General features: G+C 40.8%; 1 protein-coding gene across 1 annotated transcript in view; it reads right to left on the bottom strand.

Annotated features, from left to right (window-relative positions):
* The window catches only part of wdr75 (WD repeat domain 75), a 38,411-nt gene extending 17,158 nt beyond the window's left edge, over positions 1–21,253 (bottom strand). The window contains exons 1-12 of the mRNA XM_041201696.1: positions 21,097–21,253; positions 13,977–14,106; positions 12,785–12,850; positions 12,603–12,702; positions 11,353–11,477; positions 10,658–10,728; positions 10,401–10,526; positions 9,108–9,196; positions 5,245–5,403; positions 4,645–4,704; positions 4,428–4,543; positions 628–803 (exon numbers count right to left, since the gene is read on the bottom strand). Coding sequence (XP_041057630.1) covers positions 628–803; positions 4,428–4,543; positions 4,645–4,704; positions 5,245–5,403; positions 9,108–9,196; positions 10,401–10,526; positions 10,658–10,728; positions 11,353–11,477; positions 12,603–12,702; positions 12,785–12,850; positions 13,977–14,106; positions 21,097–21,191 — 1,313 coding nt within the window. The 5' untranslated portion in view covers positions 21,192–21,253. The remainder of the gene's footprint in view (positions 1–627; positions 804–4,427; positions 4,544–4,644; positions 4,705–5,244; positions 5,404–9,107; positions 9,197–10,400; positions 10,527–10,657; positions 10,729–11,352; positions 11,478–12,602; positions 12,703–12,784; positions 12,851–13,976; positions 14,107–21,096) is intronic.
* Positions 21,254–21,514: the final 261 nt, after the last annotated feature.

Genomic DNA, 21,514 nt, shown 5'->3' with positions numbered 1-21,514 from the left:
GCAGCCACAATGCACCTCCCCATTAAGAAGTACAAACTGCCTTTAAATAGCAATATCAGACTTGCAGCTGAAGCGTGCACTCACTGAACTGCTCAGGTAAAACTGGCATGAATATAACATCCTGACTGCTATGCAACAAATGGATCCGGGCTAATCATGTAGTATGATCCCCAAGCCCCTTTTCTGGGGTTAGCCAATTTAACCCCCAATAGTCCATAACACAGCCAGTTTACTACAAATCTATACAGGGTGAATAGTATTACACTATAAGCAGTAAATGATATTACTGTTATTGAAAAAAACATGTCTCCTAACAACAAACCCTAAAAGCTAACAACTTCTATGGTACATAAAAGTTTCAAGGTCTACTTTTTTTGGTAGGCAAAACGTAACAAGTGATTTATATGGCTTTAGCAATGGAAGAAATATTTCTGATATTTATATTCAACTGCTGTAGTAAAATTTTAGAAAGTTGGTTAAACACTTGGCACAATTAAAAATATTTCAATTTAAAAATACAAGCAGCCCATTGTTCTAAATCCAATTTTAGTGGTTCTATTTATATGTGATTCAAAAATAGGTTAATTAATGTATTTCATTTTTGTATATGATATTGGGAAAATTCACCTCTGTTTTTCCTGATCATAGGCCCAAAGTTTCATCTGCAGCTCAAGGTCAGTTGCTTCCTTTTTCCTTTCTTCCACAGTTACTAACCATGTACCCTGAAAGTCAAAGGCTGCCTTGACCACTTCAGTCTGGTTTAGTCCCGATTGGTGGATATATTCTTGTTGAACAATGTCTAGCTGTGAAATAGAAACAACACAAAATTAATTTGACGGTACTTAAGTGTTACTAAATTAATCACAACTAATATTTTTATATTTAGAAGGAACCTATGAATACTGCATGTTAACATGTTAATGCTGCACGTCAGCCCTCTGAAACGCATCAATTTACTCAAGTATTTAATCTTCTTGGAAGTGTATGGAACACAAAGATTTGATCAATACATCAATTGCATACAATTCTGGACCAAAATTATTGCTGAAATGGTCTATGCTTTTGATTGGCAAAGTTGGAAAATGTTTTTGAAATTACTTCCATCTAAATGGAATGATTTGGAACTTAGAGAAATTACTTAATGATGAGGGATACAAGTTACATGGCATATTCATGTTATTTTGTTCAGCATAATTGGTGCATATAACTGCGAATTACACTTTTATACCAAAAATAAGACCATGTAAATGACATAGGATAAAGAGAATAATCTAAAACACAGTTTAGGAAATGTTATGTCATAAAAGCAAACTTTCAAGAATTTATAAATCATCTGAATCTCAAGTCTAGATTATTGCTTTGATATACTTCCAGGGTTGGCTTTTCAAAAAAAAACCATGCCATTGTTGGGAGAATGAGCACAGTGTTTTTGTGTGGCTTCAGACTACCAACCAGTATTCTCTGACACTAATGCATAATATTTATGTTAAAGTATTATGGACTGTGAGGTAATTATTGCTCATTTGCCAACAAGTAACATGTTCATTGTGTAGAAGGGCACTCATGACGATTGATAAGCCAATAAGCTTGCTGTATTATTGGTAGCATTTGGTCACAATGACATGGCTACAAACCACCCCACAGGAGTCTGTGGTCTATCGCTTGCACTGTGTAATGAATCATAGATTAATGGCATTTTTTTGTTTACTGCTTGTTGAGGGAGGACAAGGGTAAAAGAATTCATGGGAGGTAAAGCTTTCTCAGCATTCATAGTGCCAGCGAAAGCCCCTAATAAGTTTGTAAGAACACCAACCAGAAAAAACAGAAGGACTGGGACAGAAGTTAACTGTGAACCAAGCAACACAAAGTAAAGTGATAATGGGAAGAATAATCATTGAAATAAAACGAGAAAGAAAAATCAAAAAGCAAGATAGAGTTATATTTCAGGATATTTTCACTGTTCTTCCAAGGAATTAATCCAAATAACTTACTTTTAAAATGTGTTTTCAAGAAAGCATGGCAAAGTGGAGTAATCGCACAGAGATTATGTAGTACTGATTGAACCAAGTGATTCTAATCATAACTATTGCTTTATACGTTCATATTACTGTTGAATACAGCAGTGTAATGGTTCAAAATTTGCTGGAGCAGGGCATTGTTGGTTAAGACATTTTCCCTCAGCATTCAGCTTGAAAGCTTTTTGTGCTTGTAAATTGCTGGAAGTGAGAGCTAATTATAGCTCAACAGGACTTGGGACCTTACTGAACAGGACCAACAGTCTATCTCCTTAACCAATGGGATTTAAGGATAAAGAAAATATGGATTGACAGAGAAAGAAATAGCTTGAATAGAGTCAAATAGGTAGAGAAAGAGAAATAAACAAAACATTAAATGAGAGCAAGAGAAAGAGACAGAAGGGAAAATAAGTTTTAATTTTAAAAGCCTTTTAATATTTACTATCCATAGGAATGAGACTCCAGTTTTCACTTATCCCTTTCTGGTTTAGAATAGGTTGAATGGCACTGCAGGAATATTAATCTAATCATTAAACACTTATGTAGTTAAGTGCCAATTTCAACATCCTGCAGTGGCTTTTAACTGGCAATAAATGCGCAAATACAGCAATTTCTTGACAATCACGAGGTGGTTGATGGCAAGTTCCCACTTACAGGTGGAGTGGTGCAAATCGTCCAGCAATTTGTGATGATTTGCAACTCATGGGGTATCTTGCCACAAGTTGCTGGGTCACATGCTAATAACGACATGAGTGATAGACGCTGTTATTTTGCCAGCAAATTCTGGGCCAATGATTCAAATCAAGCTATGCCTCATCTCATGCACTCAGTTCACTTGCCGAAAGATTATAAGAAATATGGATACAAAAGACATGCAGAACGAGTCAAGATTAAATTGATTGTTACACCCATCCCATCCCCCAAGTGTATTGTTAAAGTAGAGATTGGGCAGTGTGTTAACTCCTGGAAAGAAAGCCTCTCAGACTGTTGGTGGACGTAAGTGATGCCACGAACCAGGGAAGTTATCTCCGGCAGCCCCCAATTCATAACATAGGTGGAAATAAAGACATAAAAATTAAAGAGTAAAAAATAAAAAGGATAAATAGCATGCTTGGAAATTGGGGAAGGCTGTGCTCCAGCAATCAACTCAAAATACATAGAAATCTTGTTAGGCAGCTCCCCACAACACCAATGTGCTATTTAAATGATCAATCATTAAAACATGAATAATGGTACAGCAAGCTAACAGACTTTTAACTTAAAAACCTTTTGTCAGGGCTTTGCACCGAGTGCTTTTATATTGTAGCCAACGTCTGTTCTTCTCAAATGTTATCAAGCAATTTCTGATGAGCATTTGCTAAAAGTACTTCTTATAGTTACTAGAAGATGCAGCTTGCTTGGTGGAAGAACATCAATTATTCAAAGCATTTGAAAGTGAGACTGCAGAATACTTTGTCAATTTTTGTAAAAGCATTCCTATACAAAGTCAGATAATAATCTAAATACCATTTGTCAAGCCCTCACCACAATGCTTTATCAAAATTCTGATGATGAAAAGGGCTGTTTGAATAGCCACTTGAGATTGTAGTCTTTGATCAAAGGTTAGTGAATACCCCTGAGCTATTTTTTTCTCTGAGAGGATTGAGTCTTTGGAACTCTCTTCCAAGGTGGTGGAAGCAGACTCTTTGAATATTTTTAAGGCAGAGGTGGATAGATTCTTGGTAATCAAGGGGGTGATAGGTTATGAGGGATTAGCGGGATGCAGATTTGAGGTTACTATCAGTTCAGCCACGATCTTATTAAATGGTGGAGCAGGCTTGAGGGTCCAAACGTCCTACCCATGCTCCTTGTTCATATTTTGAGTCTAATTAAAGGCAATCTGAAGCTAAGTAGTCACACAAATCTTAAATGACTGTGAATCCTCTAACTTATTACGGCTGCAAAAGATGAGAATTACATTTAAGCAGTGCTCAAACCTTCAACATAAAGCACTAATGCAAAAACAAAGTTTCATTTATCCTAAACTACAATTATATTTTAGCCTAACATGTATCGCTCTGAACCTATGGTCCCTATGCTAACAAACATCTACTTTTATTGGTCAATTATAAACATGACGCCACTATTGTTTCACTTGAAAATAAGATTTTGAATGTCCTTTTTAAAGGCCAAAAATGCAGTACATTAAAGAATTACTTTGAAATACAGTGCTTTGAGTGTAAGAACTACAATTATTCTTCACAGCACAATTCACAACAGCAAGTGAGGAAACCAAGCCATGGGACTCCGTTACATTAAATACAGGATAGGTGAGGTTACTAAAAAAAAAATCACTTAAAAAATGTGGCATCTCTTTTATTAAAAAAACAAATGAAGTAGTTGCACAGATTGCAAATAACTGCACACGCTTACATTGTATAAATGCTTGTCACTCTGGAGCGAATAAAACTGCAAATGTCCTGGTTTCCCATTTAGAACTAGAGCTTTGCTTCTTGGATCAAACATTAAACCAGTTGCAATCTCCTGACCTGAAAAAGGACAAAAAAGCAAAACAGAAAAGTAACAATCGAGTGCCAATGATATGATAATACAAACACCTTGTTCAAACAAATCTCAGCCAGATACAGACCTTTAACCAAACCCTGAATTGCGGCAGAAAGCTTCAGATTGCTTTGGATGATTGTTATTTCTGAAAGAGAAATCAAGATGTAATATTAAAAAGTAGAAACAAAGTAGAGACAGTTAGAACTAGAAACATTACAAAATTTGGAAGGAGCATAGAAAATACAAGCGTTCCACATTTGGTTTGGAATACATGCATATAATTGCACAAAGTGTGGTGAAAAAGACTGGTGAGCTGCAGGCACAAATAGCCATTTACAACACAACGTACGGACGATCACCGAGACCTGACCCAAAAATGGGGAGGATTGGATGTTTAATACTCCTGAGTACAAGATATTCAGGGAAGATAGGGAAGGAAAGAAAGGGGTGGCAAATAAAACTAACCTGTAAAATGTAATGTCAGTCAGATGGACAAACCTTATGCAGCTGAACAGAGCTCTGTATCAAATGCTGATACTACCATTTCAAAAGCTAGTAAAGTGAACAGCGTGTCAGCCTTAAAAAATTGTTATCCAATGTTAGAAGTAATACAAAAGCATAACATAAATTTCTCAGAGTTTACTTCAAAAGCACAATAGCTCCTACAGAAGTTTCCAACCCTTACTATTGTCACTGTGAGATGTACAACACAAAACACCATCAGGTGAGGCTTCAATATGTTCGATCGCTCCCCCAAGACGAGGCAAAAAATCTTTCTTGGTTTCAGATCCATATCGCCACTGAACCAGTACAGACTCCACTCCACCAGACAGCAAGTTAGTGCCTGTTAAATAAAAAGCCACAGAAACATTAATTAGCCAAGAACACTTTACTTTCTGCAGCCGTTCACAAATAGCTGTCACTGTAAAATCTCAATGCAACAGTATGTCTCAATCTAAAATGGAGTGCTGCAAACTAGAAAAAAATCTAAACCCCAAGTCAACCCAAACTCTGCAGTTTTGTCTGCACCCTCCAAAAAATTATGTAATTGAAGGCAAGCAAGCCAACAAAAAAGCCATTATCTCTACAGAACAAGATCTTCTGCTAAGGAGCAGCAACTTTGTAGAACTTCCTCCATCGCACCAAAATGAACTTGCTTCTTTATCGCCTGCCCAGGACATCTTTGTTGCCAGTGTTAAATGATGAGCATGAAATTTGATACAAAATCAGAAGGATTATACAAGATGACAAGTAGTAACTCATTCTGGTACATCCTTACAAATTGTATCAAAACACACAAAAATAATAGCTTTTAATGAACACAACTGTAGATACATGGTTTTTTTTTAAATGAGTGACCTTAACTGGACATCACTCACTTTGAACTCAAAGGAATGCAACAATCTCCACTAGTGAAAACATGCAAGTTTTTCATGGAAGCATCGGTTGATGGTTTGATTCTAATGCAGCAACTGCAACAGCAATACCTGTAGTTCTATTTGCCATTTCAAATGTAGCAGTGAATTCATTTCAGTTTTCAAATACATCACTATTGTGATTGGAGAGGGTTTAAACTAAATTGGCAGGAAGTGAGCACCGGCTTAATGAGGCAACAAAGTGGAATAAGATTCTTAATGGGTGCGATTGTTGGAGAACACTGTGGAAGGAAGAAGTACCAAACTAGTTAGGAGCAGACTAAGAACTACAAAGGCCACAAAGACAAGTTTAGAATGCAATAATGTACACACAAAGTTTGGGGAATAAGGTTGGTGAGTTAAAAGTGGAAATAGCTGTGTTGGAATATGATGTAGTGGCAATAATGGAGATGTGCCTAAAAAAGAGTGAGAATGGGGTGTGTAATAATATTCATGGGTTGAAGGCATTCAGAAAAGATAGGGTGGCAGTACTGATTAGAGAAGTTTTTGTAATGTTAGAAAGAGAGGATATCCTTGAGGGGGCAAAGGCAGAGTTCACTTGGTTAGAGTTGATAAGCAAAAATGGTGCGCTCAAGCTACTGGGGGTATTCTATATGTCCCAAAATAGTGAGAGAGAAAGAGAGATAGAGGAGAAAATCTGCAGGGAAGTCAGAGGTACAAACACTATAGAGTGGTGATATATTACCCAAATATCAATTGGGATGATGTTAAGAGTAAAAGGAAGGGTTGAGTTTCAGGATAACTTTCTTGACCAGTATGTTCTTGGTCTAGCAAGGAAGGAGGCATTGCTGGATATGGTGCTGGGAGCACCAAGATTTATTGCCCATCCCTAATCTCCCGAAGTAAATAGTAAGTGGGCAGTAAGAGGTGGGTTTGGTCCTATTAGGGACAAAGGAGGTGATATATACTTAGAGGTGGGCTAACCGGACCAAGCGTCTATAGGACAATACTTGAAGTGATCAACATATCATAAGGTTTAGATTAGTAATAGAGAAAGGCAAGGTACAATTTAAAGTAGAAATCTAAATTAGAAGAGGTTTAACTTCATGGATTGATAGGGGATCTAACCAGGGTGAAATGGAACTGAAGTTTGGCAGGAAAAATGGTAACATAACAAGAGATGTTTCAGGTGAGGCTAGGTAAATTCCAAAAAAGGAGGTAAGTAAAGTAAACTCAGGGCTTCTTGGATGAGAGGGAGAAAGAGAAAACAATGAAACAAAAAAAAGTGTATGATGCTTGTCAAGTGATAACCAGGCCAAATACAATAAGTGGAGAAGTAAAAAGGAAAATAAGACTGGCAAAGAGAGATGAGAATAGAATTACAGTTAACATAAAAAAGGACCAAAAAAATCTACTGGCATTTTTTAAATTCATTCATGGGGTATGGGCGTCATTGGCTGAGCCAGCATTTATTGCCCATCCCTAATTGCCCTATGTAAATAGTAAGTGGGCATTAAGAGGTGGGTTTGGTCCTATTAGGGATAAAGGTGGTGACATATACTTAATGGCACAGGTCGAGGCTAGAATATTTAATGAGTACTTTATATCAGTGTTCACTAAGAAAGAAGATACTGACAAAGTATCGGTCTAAGCGGAGATGGTAGAGGCAATAGGTCAGGTGAAAATTGAGAGGCAGGAGGTGCTGGGAAGGCTGGCTATGCTTGGAATGGATAAATCACATCATCTGATGACTTGTATTCCAGCAACTCACCAAGGCTCTTTCGACAGCACCTTCCAAACCTGCAACCTGTACCACCTAGAAGGAAAAGGGCAGCAATACATGGAAACCCCCACTTGCAAGTTCTCCTCCAAGTCACACATTATCCTGACTTAGCACTATGTTGCCATTCTTCATTGTGGCTGGGTCAAAATCCTGGAGCTCCCTTTCTAACAGCACTGTGGGTGTTCCTACAGGACATGGACTGCAGCGGTTCAAGGCAGTAGCTCGCCACCAGCTTCTCAAGGGCAATTAGGAATGGGCAATAAATGCTGGCCAAGCCAGCGATACCCACATCCCGTGAACAAATAAAAAGGTTGCTATGGGAAGAGACAATAAATGATTTCAAAAGGAAACTGGATAGGCATTTGAGGGAAATAAACTCATTGGGCTATGGGGATAGAGCAGGGGAATGGAGATGCCTGGATTGCTCTACCGAGAGCCAGCAGGGACTTAATGGGCTGAACAGCTTCCTTTTGTGGTGTAATGACCATGAAACTCTTGTTTGATATGCCATTTGCTTTTTGCTGAAGGGGTAAATTTTTAGTGGGCAGGATTTTCCCGTCCGCAAGTGGGGGGGAGACAGGGCCCGCTTGCCGACACATAAAATGACGCTCAGTGACGTTGGGCGGAACTACTGACGTCACCGCGCCTCATTTAAATTTTCAGGAAGGCGGGGGCACAGCAAAATCAGCTGTGCACCCGCTGACCTGTCAATGGCCAATTGAGGCCATTGACAGAGTCATTTAACTAATTAATGGACCTGCCCGTCCAACCTTAAGGTTGGTAGGCAGGCCAGGAGCCCTGGCGGGAATTAGAAAAAGCATCAAACCTCATCCATGGGTGGGATCAGGTTTCATGTAGGTTTGAAAAAAAAATTATAGTTTTTAAAAAAATTATGGACATGTCCCAATTCATGTGACAACGTCACATGAGGGAACATGTCAGGAATTTGTGACAGAACAGCCTATCCCCCTGAGGCAACACTTCGTCTCAGGGAGATGAGTGCGCTCTTTCGTGCACACGCGTGAGAGAGCGTACTCACAGGTCTCAGGGACTCCACCCCGCCCACACCCCCCCCAGAGGGAATGCATAGCGCATCTGTGCAGATGTCACATTGGGCAGACCTTAATTGGCCCGCCCACGTAAAATGGCTCCACGCCCCCAATTGGGGGCGCCGATCAGAGGGGTGCTTGTGTGCGCTCACAATTCAACTTCGCCCCTGATAGGGGAAAATCCTGCCCAATGAGTATCATCTCCAAAGAGTACTCTGTCAATTTACTTTGTATAGGAGTTAAAAAAAAGCTTAAAACTTGTGAACTATAATAATGTAAAAAGGAAAAAGAATCCAGGGAAAGTCAGATTAGAAATCAGACAAGCAATGTATTTTCCTACCTTCTGCTGAGAAGACCAGGTCATTGACTGCATCGTGGTGCCAGTGCTGTGCTGAGTAGGTATACTCCTGTCTGTGATTAAAGTTCCTCCTATGAATTTAAAAACATCCTCACGTGAGGTCTAGAAACTCACCTTTTCAAAAACTAGAATCTATTTTTCCCTTCAGTTAAGCTTTCATACCAATAACAAGCAAAAGCTTTCATTACATTTTGAAAAAGGAATAAACGTATCACAAAATAGCAGCATTGTTTTTATGGATAACCGTGTTAAAGTGTTTCCCAATATAGATGCACGAGTTCCCACTTTAATTCAGTTTTCCACATGAAGCTTCCCTGATGACCAATACTGCCTTGATGGTACAGTATATTAAAGACAGAAACATTCCAGCTTAGATTTCGAGCTGTACTAAATTATCTAATCGCGGTCAAAACTACAGACTTAGGAAAAACACTTAAATGTTGCTTCTACTTATTTATATTTTCTTGTTAAACAGTATTTAAGATACAGATTCTGGAAACATAATTCCTAGGTTTGGACAGTGACATTTTAGTACCTGTACATCCTAGATCCCGAGCACCCCTTTCTCTTATTGGAAATAGTGGAGCAACGCTATATGGAGCTTTGCGGCTTTTATTGTTGACTGAACTTTATAAAAATACAGTCAAACAGAATTTTGTACAAAGGAATTTGCTCAGCAAACTGTAACTATTGTAGCCTGCATCCTAGCAGTTACAAAATAATGAGATAGTGTGAAATGTCCATATCTGTTTTGTAAGCCCATAATATGGGAAGAGGGAAGAATTTCAATGAACTCCGACAGTCATTTTACAAACTTAGCCTGAAGTGTTTCTTTAAGGTGCTGTCCAAATTAAAGTACTGTCCAAATTAAAGTAAGGCATGAGAGGAAGAAAAAAGTAAGACATATTTTCAAGTATTGCAACCCCAATATCATTTAACACTATTCATAGAAGGACTAAAGCCTCAGTTTTCAGATTACAAGCAAACAATATACATCCCAAAAATCTTATAAAATCAGTTATAATTTATATGATAAAACCAAGGTCACAAAGCACATACTTATTTTAAATTCATTTTTATTACATCTGCTTTTGTTGATGCACTTGGAGGGTTGGGCAAGGAAGAATTCCTCTATGTGCTAAATATAACAAAATCATAAATGGGTTTTCTGATTTTGGTGTACACAGAAAAAGGCTTTTCCCCATGGTGGAAACCAAATAAAACAAATGGCTTATTAAAGACAAACTCCAGAAGTAAGATGAAAGAGTACCATACCACAGTCGGATTTTGCCATCTTTGTGGCCTGTTGCTATACAGTCTTCCTTTGGATGACAGGCTACACAGGTGAATACATTATTGGCTGCTTTCTGAGCGTTCTGACCTTTAATACTCAAGGGAAACCTTAAAATATAAAATGAAACAGGATTATTTTGCTGTTCCATTGATTGTAAACATATTGTTTTGTGGACTAGTCTGACATGATGAAACTAATATGCAGAGAAAGCCAAAGTACTATTTCAACTAAGGGTTACCTGTAATACTTTTTCTTTTCAAAGAAAAACACACGGAGCTCAAGAGCTTTGACTGAAGCAACATATGCACCCTGTTAAGTGAAATAGAATTGAAAATGTAACAAATAAAGAAGATGCATTTTTCATTCTAATGAATTATTAAACAACTTAGCTTACCTTAAAGCAATCATGCAAAATTAGTTGAGAGTTGTATGAAGAATATTTTAACTTAATTTATTAATTTTATACCCAAAATTATCTTTGTTCAGAAACACTGTCAACATCACATGAATTGCCAGTGCGAGCTATTTCCTACAACAACTTATACAGAACATTCCCCCCAACTCCTCCATTTCAGTTACTGTTAGATTATATTTTAGCTATAAGTTAATCTCTCAGTGGATAAAACTTTATTTCTCTAGCTATATATGTATATATATATATATATATATATATATCTCGTGTTACTAAACAACTCAAAGAAACAACTGTACTATAAATTATACTTGCACTTCCTTTCCACTTCCAATAAAAATATAGGAAAGTGCTTTACAATTAAAATGCAGCCATTAATGTGCAAACTTATTACTACCCGAACCAATGTGACTGTCATATATTGTTTCATATTCATTTTGATTTACAATTTTGATTTTAAAAGTTTTAATAAAATTTTAAGAAGATTTTTATTTTAAAACTGGATAATCAAAGAGTCATACCTCTCTGCCAAATGCTATTGATTTTGGTGACTGACATACATCATCCAAAATGACATTAAAGTCTTTTGCTTCAACTTCTTGAGCAGTTGACTTGGGCAGACTGATGGATATTAACTGAAACTTCCCTGGAGAACAACAGATTGTAAAGCAGGAGAATAATTCACACATTAAGGAACCTTCCAGTTTTTCTTTACATGTTATAATTTACTTTTGAAAACATTCCGCTGACTACCAAAAATAAAAGACAATTTGCCACCAGAATCAAAACAAAATCTATTGCACTTGATCAGAGAAAAAGTGACTGCAGCTGAAATTGGTTGCCAAATTAATAATTACATATGGTTGATTTGTAGTATAGAGCTTGAATATTGCTGAGAAGAGAGACGTGTTGCTGAAGCTTTTTGTCTTGCATTCATCAAGCCAAACGCAAGAATGGCAAATTTCAAATGATCACAACAATTTATACAACAGGAGAAAAGGGGTGCTGATCACTTGGCAAGTTGATTCCGATTGGTCAGCTAGCATGTCGAGGAAAGAGAACGCATTAAGACTGCTCCATCTCAAAAGTGAATTTGAGCATAGGATGAAGCGTATTGAAGTATGAAAGGAAATCCTTACACGCGGCAGCAGATTCAAAGATCACAGTGTATCATCTATGTACTGGAAATATTCACAAAGCAGGAGGTTTGAGCTTATTCTGTCAAAAACACGTTTCTCGAGCAAACCAATGAAAATGTTGGTGCGTGGACCTAGAGGGAATTACCCGAAGTGTGGGGAGCCTACAGTTCCCCATTACTTTCTCCACAGCAATGCCTCAGCCATCAGAATTGACCTGCCAACTAATCAGCCCTTTTCTCCTATAGTATAAATTGTTCTGATCATTTGAAATTTCACATTCATGCATTTGACCTGATGAGTGCAAGATGAAAAGCTTTGGCAACATGTCTCCTTTCCGCAATAATAATTACATGAAGATTAAGGGGCTCGCAACTAAAATAGTTTTTCCGAACATTCCAAACTCATACAAGTTTTAAGCTACAATACAGAGGGAAGTTTGACTAATTTCTTGTGATTACAATATTTTACAGAACAATGAACATTAAAACATACAGCTGATTAGATTACTGTGTTAAATCAACTTTTCAGGATCTTAGATCTTTGTACTTTTTTTTATTTTTAACTGCACATACAATGCAATGTTGGCAAAGGATAATCTTTATTAAATCAGATTTTGAATTAGATTTTGTTACCTGAATCGTCATCATTATCTTTTGGAACAATAGCAAAGATGGACTTTTCATCAGCAGCAGATGTGTACAGGGCAAGCAGTTTAAAATCCACAATAAAAGTCTACAGAGAAAACAAATAGTTACTACATATTTAAAAAAAAACAAATTCTTTCATATGTCCTTCAGAGTACAGCACCACTTACTTTTATTAATATTCCATCAGTGAAGTCCCAGAGTTTAATAGTGCCATCCAATGAAGTAGAGTACAGCTGTGAACAGATAACTGGATCATCAGTAGCAATTTTAAAAGATGATTCAGTGCAGTTAAAAGGTATACTGTATAGGCTTATGCTTCATTAAACTTTGTAGTTGTAAGTTTGAGCCAAATAATGGCTATTATTTAGGCTCTCAACAATACCAGGAGGCAAGGCACATTCCTCTATGAAAAGAAAAAAAGGACTACAGTACCATAGTTGTACTGGTTTAATATTTTCCAAAGACTTTTAGTTGTTTTATGAAAGATGGGATCACTTTGCCATCTTTTGCTGAAAGAAGGAAAAGAAATATCACCGTTTTCTATTGGTCAAAAGCCTATAGTTTAAACTATTAACAGTTTATTAACGGAGGCAAGGTGTACATAGAGCAGCAAAATGTTACAAGCACATATGCGAAAGGGAAATGAGGCACAGATGGCACCTGGGCTGCATTACAAGTGCTACTGTGCCAGAAATGCTTTAATTGTCCAAAGTTTAGATTTTTAATACATCAGGGCTCACAGGTATGAAGAGATGATTTACTGTATTTCTTCAAGATCATAGTTTAAGGAAAACCGTTTACGTGAGGCTAACAATTTAAAAACAATCCTCTTGATCACTATAAATAATTTTCAAAGAGATCAGGTCAGCTAAAGATAATCCATTACTAATAAACCTCTTTGATTACATCACTATCCCAATCAACTGTTATGTAATGAGGCATATCTTAATTTATCCTCTTTCTCATTATAAATTGAGATCATAGACACTACTTCACTCATGGAATTTTAAATGTTGTCAGAGTGTTCACCTAGGTTATTTTTGTTACATTTGTATTTTTGACCAAAGCAAAATAAAACTTCTACATTACCTCAAGAATAGTTGTGTCTCTTTGTTTGGGAAGAAGGTGTACAAGCCTTAGAAGTGGATACGGAACTCTGGCCAAGTTAGGGCAGTGAGTTGGGATGTGTTTAATTTGTAGGCAGGCACATCACCGTAGCTAATATATCAAATAAGTCTCCAGGGTCTTCCACTGAAGAAGCAACTTAACAAAGTGTAATCCACTATGTACACTGGGTTATAAATGCAATCTTTTAACACTGCATTGTAGCTAAAGATTAATCACAAACAACTTTCTTACCTGCAAATGATTTTTGGGATTAAGCTGAAAGCCTGTAACGAGATTCTTATGGCCTCTCAGGATATGCACACATTCCTGTGTGGCTGTAATATACACTTTCACAAGATCCCCTGATGCACACAGCAAATATCTGTAAAACAGTAAACATGTGAGCACTATCCACCAACTTCTCCATGGTACTCACAGGCACATGGCAGCATGAGTAATCCAGAGATCACTACCTTTGAGGATCTACTTTTAATTTCTTCCCTGCTTCGTGAAATCTATCAGCAGTACCTCATCTCTCTATCTACATATGTCATTGGTACCAATATGGACCATGACCACTGGCTGTTACCTTCAGAATGTTGTGCAATTGTTCAGTGACATTCTTAACCCCAACACCAAGGTGGTGACACCATCACCATTGAGTCAGGGTGACATTGGCTGTAGAAATACCCAGCTGTTTCTCTAAGGGCCCCAGGATATCGCCCCAAGGCGTTTCTCAGGATAATGTCAGCAGGTCTGACAGCATCTGCGGAGTGGAATACAGTTAACATTTCGAGTCCATATGACTCTTCATCAGAACTAAGGAAAAATAGAAATAAGATGAAATATAAGTTGGTTGAGAGGGGTGGGACAGGTAGAGCTGGATAGAGGGCCAGTGATAGGTGGAGGCAAAGGAGAGATTGCCAAAGATGTCATAGACAAAAGGACAAAGGGGTGTTGATGGTGGTGATATTAGCTGTGGAATGAGCTAATGGTGACATTAAGGTTAGAAAGCAGGACGAGCAAGTGACAGGTAGCCCTAGTGGGGGTGAGGCAGGGGGAAGGGATCGAAATGGGCTAAAAGGTGGAGATAAAACAATGAATGGAAATACATTTAAAAATAATAGAAACAGGTGGGAAAAGAAAAATATATATTTTTAAAAAATCATTACAAGCCTCCCGACTCCCACAGCTACCTTGACTACAACTCCTCACACCCTGCTTCCTGTAAGGACTCCATCCCATTCTCTCAGTCCCTTCGCCTCCGTCGCATCTGTTCCGATGATGTCAATTTCCAAAACAGTTCCTCTGATATGTCTTCCTTTTTCCTTAACCGAGGTTTTCCACCCACGATGGTTGACAGGGCCCTCAACCGTGTTCGGCCATCTCACACGCATCTGCCCTCACACCTTCCTTTCCCTCCCAGAACCATGATAGGGACCCCTTGTCCTCACTTATCACTCCACTAGCCTCCACATTCAAAAGTTCATCCTCCGCCATTTCTGCCAATTCCAGCATGATGCCACCACCAAACATATCTTCCCTTCACCCACTTCGGTTCCGTATGGACCGTTCCCTCCAGGACACCCTGGTCCACTCCTCCATCACCCCCTCCCACGGCACCTTCCCATGCAACCGCAGAAGGTGCAACACCTGCCCCTTTACTACCCCCTCCTCACTGTCCAAGGGCCCAAATACTCCTTTCAAGTGAAGCAGCACTTCACGTCACTTCCCTCAATTTAGCCTACTGCATTCGCTGCTCCCAATGCAGTTTCCTCTACATTGGAGAGACCAAACGCAGACTGGGTGACCGCTTTGTGGAACACAGAGATAAAAACAAAAAACTGTGGATGCTGGAAATCCAAAACGATGCTGAACATTCAGTGCTTAGCGAAGGACTTAGTTTCATACCCTTACGCCCTCAGCTCAATGAATTTTGGGCATGGCACGATGAACTCTTCTTCCGCCGTCTTCGTCTCCGGGCTCACATCTTTGGGCCGGAGTCCTCTTCCCGTTCAACGGATCCTTTTACCCACCTCCAATATTCTCCCTCCACCTGGACCCCTCCCTCTGGATTCTTACCTTCTCTTGATCTTTTCATTGAGAACTGTCGGCGCGACATTAGTTGTCTCAATTTCTCTGCTCCTCTCACCCATTCTAATCTCTCTCTCTCTTTGAACTTACTGCACTCCGTTCTCTCAGGTCCAACCCTGACATTGTCATCAAACCCGCTGACAAGGGTGGTGCTGTTGTTGACTGGTGCACTGACCTCTACCGCGCAGAGGCTGAGCGTCAACTCGCAGACGCTTCCTCCTACCTCTCCCTGAACCATGACCCCACCACTGAACATCAAGCCATTGTTTCCAGGACTGTCACTGACCTCATCTCCTCTGGGGATCTTCCTCCCACAGCTTCCAACCTGATGGTCACCCAACCTCGGACGGCCCGCTTCTACCTCCTACCTAAAATCCACAAACAGAACTGTCCCGGTAGACCGATCGTGTCAGCTTGCTCCTGCCCCATGGAACTCATTTCTCGTTATCTTGACTCCCTTCTCTCTCCCCTTGTCCAGTCCCTTCCCACCTACATCCGTGATTCCTCTGACACCTTACGTCACATCAACAATTTCCAGTTCTCTGGCCCCAACCGCTTCCTCTACACCATGGACGTCCAATCCCTCTATACCTCCATCCCCCACCAGGATGGTCTGAGGGCCCTTAGCTTCTTCCTCGAACAGAGGCCCGAACAATCCCCATCCACCACTACTCTCCTCCGTCTGGCTGAACTTGTTCTCACGCTGAACAATTTCTCCTTCAACTCCTCTCACTTCCTCCAAATAAAAAGGTGGGGCTATGGGCCCCCAGCTATGCCTGTCTCTTTATGGGGTATGTGGAACATTCCTTGTTCCAGTCCTACTCCAGCCCCCTTCCACAATTCTTTCTCTGGTACATTGATGATAACTTCGGTGCTGCTTCATGCTCTCGTCGGGACTTGGAAAAATTTATTAATTTTGCTTCCAATCTCCAGCCCTCCATCATTTTCACGTGGTCCATCTCTGACACTTCCCTTCCCTTCCTTGACCTCTCTGTCTCAATTTCTGGTGATAGACTGTCCACCAATATCCATTACAAGCCTACCGACTCCCACAGCTTCCTCGACTACAGCTCCTCACACCCTGCTTCCTGTAAGGACTCCATCCCATTCTCTCAGTTCCCTCGCCTCCGTCGCAGCTGTTCTGATGATGCTACCTTCAAAAACAGTTCCTCTGACATGTCCTCCTTCTTCCTTAACCGAGGTTTTCCACCCACGGTCGTTGACAGGGCCCTCAACCGTGTCCGGCCCATCTCCCGCGCATCCGACGTCACGCCTTCTCCTCCCTGCCAGAAACATGATAGGGTCCCCCTTGTCCTCACTTATCACCCCACCAGCCTCCGCATTCAAAGGATCATCCTCCACCATTTCTGCCAACTCCAGCATGATGCCACCACCAAACATAACTTCCCGTCACCTCCCCGTAGGGATCGTTCCCTCCGGGACATCCTCGTCCACTCCTCCATAACCCCCTACTCCACAACCCCCATCTATGGCACCACCCCATGCCCACGCAAAAGATTTAACACCTGCCCCTTCACTTCCTCTCTCCTCACCGTCCAAGGGCCCAAACACTCCTTTCAAGTGAAGCAGCATTTCACTTGCATTTCCCCCAACTTAGTCTACTGCATTCATTGCTCCCAATGCGGTCTCCTCTACATTGGAGAGACCAAACGTAAACTGGGCGACCGCTTTGCAGAACACCTGCGGTCTGTCCGCAAGAAAGACCCAAACCTCCTTGTCACTTGCCATTTTAACACTCCACCCTGCTCTCTTGCCCACATGTCTGTCCTTGGCTTGCTGCATTGTTTCAGTGAAGCCCAACGTAAACTAGAGGAACAGCACCTCATCTTCCAACTAGGCACTTGACAGCCTTCCGGACTGAATATTGAATTCAACAACTTTATGTCTTGAACTCCCTCCTCCATCCCCATCCCCTTTCCGTTTCTTCCCCCTTCCTATTGTTTTTTCCAATAATTTATATAGATTTTTCTTTTCCCACCTATTTCCATTATTTTTAAATCTTTTATGCCCCCCCACCCCCACTAGGGCTGTACCTTGAGTGCGCTACCATCCATTCTTAATTAGCACATTCGTTTAGATATCACCAACTTCAACACCTCTGTGTTCTTTTGTCTGTGACATCTTTTGATTATCTGCTTCTATCACTGCCTGCTTATCCCTACAACCACACCCCCCCTTCACTTCTCTCCCCCCCAACCTTAAACCAGCTTATATTTCACCCCTCTCCTTGGATTCACCTAGTTCTGTTGAACGGTCATGAAGACTCGAAACGTCAACTCTTTTTTTCTCCGCCGATGCTGCCAGCCCTGCTGAGTTTTTCCAGGTAATTCTGCTTTTGCTTTGTGGAACACCTTCGGTCTGTTCGCAAGCATGACCCAGACCTCCCTGTCGCTTGCCATTTCAACACGCCACCCTGCTCTCATGCCCACATGTCTGTCCTTGGCCTGCTGCATTGTTCCAGTGAAGCTCAACGCAAACTGGAGAAACAGCACCTCATCATCCAATTAGGCACTTTACAGCCTTCCGGACTGAATATTGAATTCAACAACTTTATGTCTTGAACTCCCTCCTCCATCCCCACCCCCTTTCTGTTTCTTCCCCCTTCCTTTTGTTTTTTTCCAATAATTTATATAGATTTTTTTCACACCTATTTCTATTATTTTTAAATGTATTATTATTAAACTTATAAATTCATTGTTTTATCTCCACCTTTTAGCCCATTTCGATCCCTTCACCCTACCCCACTAGGGCTACCTGTCACTTGCTCGTCCTTTCTACCCTTAATGTCACCATTAGCACATTCCATAGCCAAAATTACCACTGTCAACACTCCTTTGTCCTTTTGTCTATGACATTTTTGGCAATCTCTTCTTTGCCTCCACCTATCACTGGCTCTCTATCCAGCTCTACCTGTCCCAACTCCTTCAACCAGCTTATATTTCATCTCATTTCTATTTTTCCTTAGAAGATGAGGAGTCATGTGGACTTGAAACGTTAACTGTATTCCTCTCTGCAGATGCTATCAGACCTGCTGAGTTTTTCCAGCTATTTTTGTTTGTTTCAGATTTCCAGCATCCGCAGTATTTTGCTTTTCTCTCAGGATAATGTCCTCGACCTAACTATCTTGAGCTGCTTCAAAAATGATCTTTCCTCCAATATAAGTTCAGAAATGGTAGATGTTCGCTGATGATTGCATAATGTGCAGTACCATTTGTGATGCCTCAGATACTGAAGCAGTCCATGCCCACACGCAGCAAGCTTTGGATAACATTAAGGCTTGGTTGATAAGTGACAAGTAACATTCATGTCACAAAAGTGTCAAGCAATAATCACTTCCAACAAGAGAAAATCTAACCATCTTCCTTTGACATTCAATCGCATTATCATCAACGAATCCAGCACTATCAACATCCTGGGGGTTACCACTGATCAGAAACCTAACTGGACCAGCCACAAAATACAGTAGCTACAAAAGCAGGTCAGGGGCTGGAAATTCTGCAAGTAACTCACCTGACTCCCCAAAATCTGCCCACCTTCTAATGAAGCACAAGTCAGGAATGTGATGGAATACTCCCCCCTTGCCTGGATAAGTGCAGCTCCAACAACATTAAAGAAATTCAACACTCCAGGACAAAGCAGCCCCCTGATTGGCACCCCATCCAGTACTTTAAAACATTCACTCCTTCTACAGTGGCAGCAGTGTGCACCATCTACAAGATGCAGTACACCAATGCACTAAGGCTCCTTCGTCAGCTTTTTCCAAACCCACAACCTCTACTACCTAGAAGGACAAGGGCAGCAGATGCATGGGAACACCACCACTTGACTTTGAACCATATCGCTGTTACTTCACTGTGTCTAAGGCAAAATCTTGGAACTCCCTGCCTAGCAGCACTGTCAGTGTACCTATACCATATGCACTGCAGTCAAGGTGATGGATCACCACCACTTTCTAAAAGACAATTAGGGATTGGCAATAAATTCTGGCCTTGCCAACACTCATTTCAAGAATGAATTACAAAACTATTGAATCCTATTTTACTATTGCTTTCTTGATCTTCCCCTTCCATCAGTGCCATTTATAGACCTGTGCCATTTACATGCCCCATCAGGACCATCACCCTGGGGTATTCAGAATTGACTGCTGGCTGCAGAGCAAGATGCACTCAGGGGATCCTGCACTACCTCATCACCTGGCACTCACCCATTTCCTCTCTCTATTAGATCACAGCGACCCCACCTCTCAAGCTATGCTATCCATGTAACCATCAGCCTTGCAGATGAACAGTAGCTGGAGTCACTGCAGCGCAAGTGCCTGAAATCCAAAGCTCAATCTTTTTCAACTTATGCAACTTCCTGCACATTGTGGCAAAATTTAATTTGATAACTCTTCTGCGAAGAGCTTTGGGTTATTTTACTGCATTAAATCCATTATATCAATGTAAATTGTTGTTAATGAGTATAGGCGCATTTAGCGCAGGCTTCTGCACAATGCCATTTGTCCTGGAAGTGTATTGCTGTATTGCAATAGTGCTGTTCAGCACTGTTCTCTTAGTAATGTAAAGGTTTGACTTTCATCTCAAAACATTTATGACCTTTTAATGAAATATATTAGAAAAATGCAATTATTAAAAACATCAATTCATAATTTAATCAAATTATAATTTAATTGAAAATGAACAAGTGTGTAAATATTTGTGAGGGGGAATGGAAGTCACAACAAACAGGAGGCTCCAATTTATCAGTTTTAGGCTAATTTGATTACAGATGGAAGTGAACCACATAAAGGCACAGTAACAAATAAGACTGTCTTGTAATTTGGAATTAAGGATAATTTGCCAGTAGTAAACTGCAAAACTCTACTGAGATCATTAACACGTATAAACAGGCTCCATCATAAAATCAATGCATTCACTTGCATTACACGGAGCAACTCATCCCAACCTGGTAACACAGATGGATAATGTCTAATTGTTGGCGGTTATTACAATACCAGGACTGAGAGAGACAGAGCCAGGTGGCCTCTCGGTGCTTCCTGCCCCTGCCCACTGCAGATATAAATCAGAGCTCCCGCCCTCAAACTGCAACTCCCCGGGAGTCAGAATAAACCGCAGCCGCTTCCTGCAGCTCCATCCCAGAGCCGGGAGTAGGCAGACACCGCGTGGCTGCAAACAGCTTCTCTCCGTGGGAACCGCCCCGCTCACAGCCTCGGATCGTGCTCAGGAGCCGGCAGGGAGCGGATCAGGACAGTACTCACCTGCTGTCGGCCGAGAAGACGGGCCGCCGGTAGCTGATTTTGCTACCGCCGCTGCGAACCACGCGAACATCAACCGGCTCAGCTCCTTCCACCATCTTCCGTGACCTCTGACCCGCGACTCCTAACCTCACAGCCACGTGGGCTGCGAGGAGGAGAACTGCAGAGGGATGGGGCCTAAAGCGAGGGTGAAGCGAGGGGCGGTGTCCAGAGACGGCGAGAGGGGCGGGGTCTAGGGACGGCGAGAGGGGCGGGGTCTAGGGACGGCGAGAGGGGCGGGGTGCAGAACAAAATGATGAGGGGGCGGGGCCTGGAGCAAGAGTGACAACGAGAGGGGCGGTGTCTTTCTTTCTGCTCCCCTTCGCCAATTTTGTATCCATTCTGTTCCTGCCCTTTAATGCCGTGGGATTTCATTTTAGTC

The sequence above is a fragment of the Carcharodon carcharias genome, chromosome 12 (assembly GCF_017639515.1).
Source record: "Carcharodon carcharias isolate sCarCar2 chromosome 12, sCarCar2.pri, whole genome shotgun sequence".
NCBI classification, from domain to species: Eukaryota; Metazoa; Chordata; class Chondrichthyes; order Lamniformes; family Lamnidae; genus Carcharodon; species Carcharodon carcharias.
Note: the sequence above shows the minus strand (reverse complement) of the source record. Positions and strands in the feature narration are given on the sequence as shown.